Below are 9,019 nucleotides of genomic sequence, written 5' to 3'. Positions count from 1 at the left end.
CTAGTATATACGTATCTTTGTGAATTTTCATTTGATAGTATATTTCGTGTAGCTTTTTTTGTCTAACAATTTCTAATTATGGAGGGAAAATAGTTCATTAAAACTCCGGCATAATCTTGTGGAGCATGTTTAGAGAAAATCATTATTTTGTAAGCCTATTGTACGTTGAAAATGGTTTTTATAAAAACTATTCAATTTAGAAAAAAACATAATTCCGCCTCGGTACACATAATCCAGATAGATTAAGCCTCCTGATGAACTAATCCTAGCTCACTAATCTGTGCCTATAACCTCTCGCCAGTAATTACTAGTGACGGTGCGGGTCCTCATTATGCATAATTAATAGAACCTCGGAGTCTCCACTAATTATAGTACACATGGCGTTATTTATCGGGTGGTGATATCTGCCCCGGGATCCGACACCTACGTCTGGCAGCGGCGCATCTCCGCTTAAGGCTTTACGACCCCAAGGAGTGACGCCTTCCCCGAGGACCACTTCGGTGACGACCCACGGGGGTGACCTGCGTGACCTCGGGCGGGCTCTGTGGCCTGGAGGACATGAGAGGGGGGGGGGGACTCGCGGGGCTTGAAGGATGACTTGGGGTGACGTGTGGGGCTCGAAGGGTGACGTGTGGGGCTTGAAGGGTGACTTGGGGGGACGTGTGGGGCTCGAAGGGTGACGTGTAGGGCTTGAAGGGTAACTTGGGGTGACGTGTGGGACTTGGAGGACGACTTGGGAGCGACGTGTGGAGCTTAGAAGGGTGACTTGAGGTGAAGTGACGTATGAACTTGAAAGGTGGCGCTGGGTGTTTGTGTAAGAGCTTGAAGGGTGACAGGGTGGTGTGTGGAGACAGAAGGAGTGACTTAGAGGTGACGTGTGTGGGGCTTGAAAGGCGGCCTTGCAGAGGTGACGTGTGGGGCTTGAAAGGTGACCGGGTGACGTGTAGGGCTTGAAGAGTGACGGTGGTAATAATAGAACTGGTGACGAAAGACGACAGTGTGGGGTTTGAAGGGTGACTTGGGGTGAAACGTATGGGCTCGAAAGGGTGACTTAGGGTGACGTGTGGGGTTTGAAGGGTGACTTGGGGTGACGTGTGGGGCTCGAAGAGATGACATGTTGACCAGAAGGCTTGAAGCCGGAATTTGACGTGTGGGGAAAAACACGAAGGAGTGACTTGGGGTGACATTAATGAGGCTTGAAGGGTGACCAGGGGTGACGTGTGAAGGAGCTTGAAGGAGTGACTTGCTGGTGACATGTGCAAGTTGAAGAAGTGGAAACTTTGGGGTGACATCTGTAGAGTTGAAGGGTGACTTGGTGGCAGTGTGGGCTCGGTGACATGTGGGGCTTGAAGGGTGACTTGGGGTGGCGTGTGAAACCGAAAGGTGGCTTAAGGTGACGTACTTCGGCTTGAAAGGTGACTTGGGGTGACGTGTGGGGCTCGAAAGGTGACAGGGTGTTCGTGTGGGGTTTGAAAGATGACGGGTGACGACGAATGAAGGGTGACGTGTGAGACTTGAAGGGTGACTTGGGGTGACGTGTAGGGCTTGAAGGGTGACTTGGGGTGACGTGTGGAGCTTGAAGGGTGACAGGAGTGACGATGTGAGCTTGAAAGAATTTGACTTGGGGTGACGTGTGAGAAGTTGAAGGGTGACTTGGGGTGTTGACGTGTGGGGCTCGAAGGGTGACTTGGGGTGACGTGTAGTAAGGTTTGAAGGAGTGACGGGGTGACATGTGCGGGAGCTCGAAAGAGGGTGACGTGTAGAGCGAAAGGGTGACAGGGTGACGTGTGGGGCTTGAAGGGTGACCGAGATGACGCGTGGAGGCTTGAAGGGTGACTTGAAGGTGACGTGTAGAGCTTGAAGAGGGAATTAAGCTTAAGGTGACGTGTAGAATCGAAGGGTGACGTGGGGTGACGTGTGGGGCTTGAAGGGGTGAGCAGGAATTTGACGTGTACAGAACCAGAAGAGAGCAACAAGGGCATGTAGGATGAAGAAGATGAGCAGGGTGTGTATGGGCTCGAAGGAAATTGACATTGTTGAGGCTTGGGTGACGTGTGGGGCTTGAAGGGTGACTTGGTGGCATGGGGCTGGTGAAAGCAGGTGGTATGTAGGGCTTGAAGGGTGACTTAGGGGTGACGTGTCATGAAACTGAAGGGTGACAGGAGTGACGTGTAGAGCGAAAGGTGGCGCAGGGTGACGTGTGGAGCTTGAAGAAGGTGACTTAGGGTGACGTGTGGGGCTTGAAGGGTGACTTAAGGGTGACGTGTGGGGCAAGAAGGGTGACTTGGGGTGACGTGTAGGAGCTCGAAGGGTAACAGAGGTGACGTGTGAGAGCTCGAAAGGTGACGGGTGACGATGTTAGGAGCTTGAAGAGTGACAGGAGCGTGTGGGGCTTGAAGGAGTGACTTGGGGTGACATTATGGGGCTCGAAGATGACTTCCAGGAGTAGAGCGTGCTGTAAAGTTTGGAAAAGGGTGACTGCAGGTGACGATAGCCGAAGATCGAAGAGGGTGACGTGTGAAGCCAGAAGGAGTGACTTGGGGTGACGTGTGAACTTGAGAAGGGTGACTTAGGGGTGACGTGTGGAACTTGAAGGGTGACAAGGGGTGAGCAATCATTGAACAGGGGTGACCAAGGTGGCATGACGTGTTGGAGACCAGGAACATTCTGAGGGTGTGTGTGAGCCAGAAGAAAGGTGACAAAGAGGAGTGATATGTGAGGATTGAAGGGTGACTTGGGTAGCGTGTGGAGCTTGAAAGGTGACCGGGGTGACAGTGTGGGGCTTGAAGGGAGTGGCAGGGTGACATTGAGGATTGAAGGGTAGCTTGGGTGATGATATGGGGCTCGAAGGGGTGACGTGTGGAGCAGAAGGTGACTTAGAGGGTGTGTAGGAACTGAGGTAGCTTAGAGGTGACGTGTGAGAGTTGAAGGGTGGCTTGGGGTGACGATGTGGACTCGAAGGGTGACGTGTATTAGGAACTCGAAAAAAGAATGTGGAGCTTAGCAGGAGGCGACCCGTGTGAGGCTTGAAGGTGGCAGGGTGACGTGAAGCAGAGTGACTTGAAAGAGTGAAGCAAGTCGTGAGGGATCAGAAAGGTGGCCAGGGTGACGTGTGAATCAAAGGTGACGATGTAAATTGAAGGTGACTTAAGGGTGACAGTGTGAGACTTGAAGAGTAACGGGGTGGCTGTGTGAAGCTTGAAGGTGACTTAGGAGTGACGTAGGAGCTTAGAGGTAACCCAGGGTGACGTGTGGGGGCTCAGAAGGGAGTGACAGTGGGAAGCGAAGGGTGACTTGGGGCGACGTGTGGGGCTCAAGGAGTGACTCAGGGGTGACGTGTAGGAGGTTTGAAGGGTGACTTGGGGTGACGTGTAAGAACGAAGAGACGACTTAGAGACAACATCGTAGGGGCTTGAAGGGTGACTTGGGTGTGGAACGAAGGTGACTTGGTGTATGCCAAGAGCGAAAGGGTGACGTGTGGGGATTGAAGGGTGACTTGGGGTGACGTGTGGGGCTCGAAGGGTGACGTGTGGGGCTTGAAGGGTGACTTGGGGTGACGTGTGGGGCTTGAAGGGTGACTTGGGGTGACGTGTGGGGATTGAAGGGTGACTTGGGGTGACGTGTGGGGATTGAAGGGTGACTTGGGGTGACGTGTGGGGATTGAAGGGTGACTTGGGGTGACGTGTGGGGCTCGAAGGGTGACGTGTGGGGCTTGAAGGGTGACGTGTGGGGCTTGAAGGGTGACTTGGGGTGACGTGTGGGGCTTGAAGGGTAACTTGGGGTGACGTGTGGGGCTTGAAGGGTGACTTGGGGTGACGTGTGGGGCTTGAAGGGTGACTTGGGGTGACGTGTGGGGCTTGAAGGGTGACTTGGGGTGACGTGTGGGGCGTGAAGGGTGACTGGGGGTGACGTGTGGGGCTTGAAGGGTGACTTGGGGTGAGGTGTAGGGCTTGAAGGGTGACTTGGGGTGACGTGTGGGGCTTGAAGGGTGACTTGGGGTGACGTGTGGGGCTTGAAGGGTGACTTGGGGTGACGTGTGGGGCTTGAAGGGTGACTTGGGGTGACGTGTGGGGCTTGAAGGGTGACTTGGGGTGACGTGTGGGGCGTGAAGGGTGACTTGGGGTGACGTGTGGGGCTTGAAGGGTGACTTGGGGTGACGTGTGGGGCTTGAAGGGTGACTTGGGGTGACGTGTGGGGCTTGAAGGGTGAGTTGGGGTGACGTGTGGGGCGTGAAGGGTGATTTGGGGTGACGTGTGGGGCGTGAAGGGTGACTTGGGGTGACGTGTGGGGCTTGAAGGGTTACGTGTGGGGCTTGAAGGGTGACTTGGGGTGACGTGTGGGGCTTGAAGGGTGACTTGGGGTGACGTGTGGGGCTTGAAGGGTGACTTGGGGTGACGTGTGGGGCGTGAAGGGTGACTTGGGGTGACGTGTGGGGCTTGAAGGGTGACTTGGGGTGACGTGTGGGGCTTGAAGGGTGACTTGGGGTGACGTGTGGGGCTTGAAGGGTGACTTGGGGTGACGTGTGGGGCTTGAAGGGTGACTTGGGGTGACGTGTGGGGCTTGAAGGGTGACTTGGGGTGACGTGTGGGGCTTGAAGGGTGACTTGGGGTGACGTGTGGGGCTTGAAGGGTGACTTGGGGTGACGTGTGGGGCTGGAAGGGTGACTTGGGGTGACGTGTGGGGCTTGAGGGGTGACTTGGGGTGACGTGTGGGGCTCGAAGGGTGACGTGTGGGGCTTGAAGGGTGACTTGGGGTGACGTGTGGGGCTTGAAGGGTGACTTGGGGTGACGTGTGGGGCTTGAAGGGTGACTTGGGGTGACGTGTGGGGCTTGAAGGGTGACTTGGGGTGACGTGTGGGGCTTGAAGGGTGACTTGGGGTGACGTGTGGGGCTTGAAGGGTGACTTGGGGTGACGTGTGGGGCGTGAAGGGTGACTTGGGGTGACGTGTGGGGCTTGAAGGGTGACTTGGGGTGACGTGTGGGGCTTGAAGGGTGACTTGGGGTGACGTGTGGGGCTTGAAGGGGGACGTGGGGTGACGTGTGGGGCTTGAAGGGTGACTTGGGGTGACGTGTGGGGCTTGAAGGGTGACTTGGGGTGACGTGTGGGGCTTGAAGGGTGACTTGGGGTGACGTGTGGGGCTTGAAGGGTGACTTGGGGTGACGTGTGGGGCGTGAAGGGTGACTTGGGGTGACGTGTGGGGCTTGAAGGGTGACTTGGGGTGACGTGTGGGGCTTGAAGGGTGACTTGGGGTGACGTGTGGGGCTTGAAGGGTGACTTGGGGTGACGTGTGGGGCTTGAATGGTCACTTGGGGTGACCTGTGGGGCTTGAAGGGTGACTTGGGGTGACGTGTAGGGCTTGAAGGGTGACTTGGGCTGACGTGTGCGGCTTGAAGGGTGACTTGGGGTGACGTGTGGGGCTCGAAGGGTGACTTGGGGTGACGTGTGGGGCTTGAAGGGTGACTTGGGGTGACGTGTGGGGCTTGAAGGGTGTCTTGGGGTGACGTGTAGGGCGTGAAGGGTGACTTGGGGTGACGTGTGGGGCTTGAAGGGTGACTTGGGGTGACGTGTGGGGGCCGAAGGGTGACTTGGGGTGACGTGTGGGGCTTGAAGGGTGACTTGGGGTGACGTGTGGGGCTTGAAGGGTGACGTGTGGGGCTTGAAGGGTGACGTGTGGGGCTTGAAGGGTGACTTGGGGTGACGTGTGGGGCTTGAAGGGTGACTTGGGGTGACGTGTGGGGCTTGAAGGGTGACTTGGGGTGACGTGTGGGGCTTGAAGGGTGACTTGGGGTGACGTGTGGGGATTGAAGGGTGACTTGGGGTGACGTGTGGGGCTTGAAGGGTGACTTGGGGTGACGTGTGGGGCTTGAAGGGTGACTTGGGGTGACGTGTGGGGCTCGAAGGGTGACGTGTGGTGACGTGTGGGGCTTGAAGGGTGACTTGGGGTGACGTGTGGGGCGTGAAGGGTGACTTGGGGTGACGTGTGGGGCTTGAAGGGTGACGTGTGGGGCTTGAAGGGTGACGTGTGGGGCTTGAAGGGTGACTTGGGGTGACGTGTGGGGCTTGAAGGGTGACTTGGGGTGACGTGTGGGGCTTGAAGGGTGACTTGGGGTGACGTGTGGGGCTTGAAGGGTGACTTGGGGTGACGTGTGGGGCTTGAAGGGTGACTTGGGGTGACGTGTGGGGCGTGAAGGGTGACTTGGGGTGACGTGTGGGGCTTGAAGGGTGACTTGGGGTGACGTGTGGGGCTTGAAGGGTGACTTGGGGTGACGTGTGGGGCTTGAAGGGTGACTTGGGGTGACGTGTGGGGCTTGAAGGGTGACTTGGGGTGACGTGTGGGGCTTGAAGGGTGACTTGGGGTGACGTGTGGGGCTTGAAGGGTGACTTGGGGTGACGTGTGGGGCGTGAAGGGTGACTTGGGGTGACGTGTGGGGCTTGAAGGGTGACTTGGGGTGACGTGTGGGGCTTGAAGGGTGACTTGGGGTGACGTGTGGGGCTTGAAGGGTGACTTGGGGTGACGTGTGGGGCGTGAAGGGTGACTTGGGGTGACGTGTGGGGCGTGAAGGGTGACTTGGGGTGACGTGTGGGGCTCGAAGGGTGACGTGTGGGGCTTGAAGGGTGACTTGGGGTGACGTGTGGGGCTTGAACGGTGACTTGGGGTGACCTGTGGGTGTTGAAGGGTGACTTGGGGTGACGGGTGGCGCGTGAAGGGTGACTTGGGGTGACGTGTGGGGCTTGAAGGGTCACTTGGGGTGACGTGTGTGGCTTGAAGGGTGACTTGGGGTGACGTGTGGGGCTTGAAGGGTGACTTGGGGTGACGTGTGGGGCTTGAAGGGTGACTTGGGGTGACGTGTGGGGCTTGAAGGGTGACTTGGGGTGACGTGTGGGGCTCGAAGGGTGACTTGGGGTGACGTGTGGGGCTTGAAGGGTGACTTGGGGTGACGTGGGGGCCTTGAAGGGTGACTTGGGGTGACGTGTGGGGCTTGAAGGGTGACTTGGGGTGACGTGTGGGGCTTGAAGGGTGACGTGTGGGGCTTGAAGGGTGACTTGGGGTGACGTGTGGGGCTTGAAGGGTAACTTGGGGTGACGTGTGGGGCTTGAAGGGTGACTTGGGGTGACGTGTGGGGCTTGAAGGGTGACTTGGGGTGACGTGTGGGGCTTGAAGGGTGACTTGGGGTGACGTGTGGGGCTTGAAGGGTGACTTGGGGTGACGTGTGGGGCGTGAAGGGTGACTTGGGGTGACGTGTGGGGCTTGAAGGGTGACTTGGGGTGACGTGTGGGGCTTGAAGGGTGACTTGGGGTGACGTGTGGGGCTTGAAGGGTGACTTGGGGTGACGTGTGGGGCTTGAAGGGTGACTTGGGGTGACGTGTGGGGCTTGAAGGGTGACTTGGGGTGACGTGTGGGGCTTGAAGGGTGACTTGGGGTGACGTGTGGGGCTTGAAGGGTGACTTGGGGTGACGTGTGGGGCGTGAAGGGTGACTTGGGGTGACGTGTGGGGCTTGAAGGGTGACTTGGGGTGACGTGTGGGGCTTGAAGGGTGACTTGGGGTGACGTGTGGGGCTTGAAGGGTGACTTGGGGTGACGTGTGGGGCTTGAAGGGTGACTTGGGGCGGCGTGTGGGGCTTGAAGGGTGACTTGGGGTGACGTGTAGGGCTGGAAGGGTGACTTGGGGTGACGTGGGGGGCTTGAAGGGTGACTTGGGGTGACGTGTGGGGTTTGAAGGGTGACTTGGGGTGACGTGTGGGGCTCGAAGGGTGACTTGGGGTGACGTGTGGGGTTTGAAGGGTGACTTGGGGTGGCGTGTGGGGCTTGAAGGGTGACTTGGGGTGACGTGTGGGGCTTGAAGGGTGACTTGGGGTGGCGTGTGGGGCTTGAAGGGTGACTTGGGGTGACGTGTGGGGCTTGAAGGGTGACTTGTGGTGGCGTGTGGGGCTTGAAGGGTGACTTGGGGTGACGTGTGGGGATTGTTGGGGGCGTTGGGGTGACGTGTGGGGCTTGAGGGGTGACTTGGGGTGACGTGTGGGGCTTGAAGGGTGACTTGGGGTGACGTGTGGGGCTTGAAGGGTGACTTGGGGTGGCGTGTGGGGCTTGAAGGGTGACTTGGGGTGACGTGTGGGGCTTGAAGGGTGACTTGGGGTGACGTGTGGGGCTTGAAGGGTGACTTGGGGTGACGTGTGGGACTTGGAGGACGACTTGGGGTGACGTGTGGGGCTCGAAGGGTGACGTGTGGGGCTTGAAGGGTGACTTGGGGTGACGTGTGGGGCTTGAAGGGTGACTTGGGGTGACGTGTGGGGCTTGAAGGGTGACTTGGGGTGACGTGTGGGACTTGGAGGACGACTTCAGAACGACCTGGGTGACTTTTGTGACCCGGACGCCGACTTGGAACTACCCTATGACCCGGAAGATGATGCGAAACGACCCGATGAGCTAGACGACGACACGGAACGACCCGATGACCTGTACGTTTTGGATGACTTAAAGGACGACTCCGAATCCACCCCGGAGGAAGGACGACCTGCATGAGCGTCTCTTTTCTTCTCTTGAGGACGACCTCGCGAATGTTTTCTCACGAGGCACGACCTTTTTATCTCTCATCTCTTTTTTATCTCTTGATCTCACACTTCCTTTTTATCTTTATTTTCTCTTTCTCCTTTGTTCGATCTTCTCTCTTCTCTCCCTACCTTTTTTCTACACACACACATGTATATATATATATATATATATATATATATATATATATATATATATATATATATATATATATATATATATATATATATATGTATGTATATATATATATATATATGTATATATATGTATCTATATGTATATATATATATATATATATATATATATATATATATATATATATATATATATATACATATATATATATACATATATATATATATATATATATATATATATATATATATATATATATATATATGTATATATATATATATATATATATATATATATATATATATATATATATATATATATAAATATATATAAATA

The 9,019-nt window shown here is 55.6% G+C and overlaps 3 protein-coding genes across 3 annotated transcripts in view; all 3 read right to left on the bottom strand.

Annotated features, from left to right (window-relative positions):
* LOC138863989 (GATA zinc finger domain-containing protein 14-like) overlaps positions 1–330 on the bottom strand; it is a 33,872-nt gene extending 33,542 nt beyond the window's left edge. The window contains exon 1 of the mRNA XM_070129519.1: positions 275–330. Coding sequence (XP_069985620.1) covers positions 275–330 — 56 coding nt within the window. The remainder of the gene's footprint in view (positions 1–274) is intronic.
* A 128-nt stretch (positions 331–458) lies between these two features.
* Positions 459–2,083, bottom strand: LOC138863988 (DNA-directed RNA polymerase II subunit RPB1-like). Its single transcript, XM_070129518.1, has 2 exons — positions 1,403–2,083; positions 459–1,292 (listed from the first exon to the last, which is right to left on the bottom strand). Exons 1-2 carry the CDS (start codon positions 2,081–2,083, stop codon positions 459–461), a joined length of 1,515 nt encoding a protein of 504 aa, XP_069985619.1.
* An 889-nt stretch (positions 2,084–2,972) lies between these two features.
* Positions 2,973–9,019, bottom strand: part of LOC138863987 (DNA-directed RNA polymerase II subunit RPB1-like) — a 47,959-nt gene continuing 41,912 nt past the window's right edge. Inside the window, exons 2-4 of the mRNA XM_070129517.1 lie at positions 8,109–8,383; positions 5,245–5,584; positions 2,973–3,197 (exon numbers count right to left, since the gene is read on the bottom strand). Coding sequence (XP_069985618.1) covers positions 2,973–3,197; positions 5,245–5,584; positions 8,109–8,383 — 840 coding nt within the window. The remainder of the gene's footprint in view (positions 3,198–5,244; positions 5,585–8,108; positions 8,384–9,019) is intronic.

The sequence above is a fragment of the Penaeus vannamei genome, chromosome 14 (assembly GCF_042767895.1).
Source record: "Penaeus vannamei isolate JL-2024 chromosome 14, ASM4276789v1, whole genome shotgun sequence".
Taxonomy (NCBI): Eukaryota; Metazoa; Arthropoda; class Malacostraca; order Decapoda; family Penaeidae; genus Penaeus; species Penaeus vannamei.
This window is presented reverse-complemented; position numbering and strand designations above follow the sequence as displayed.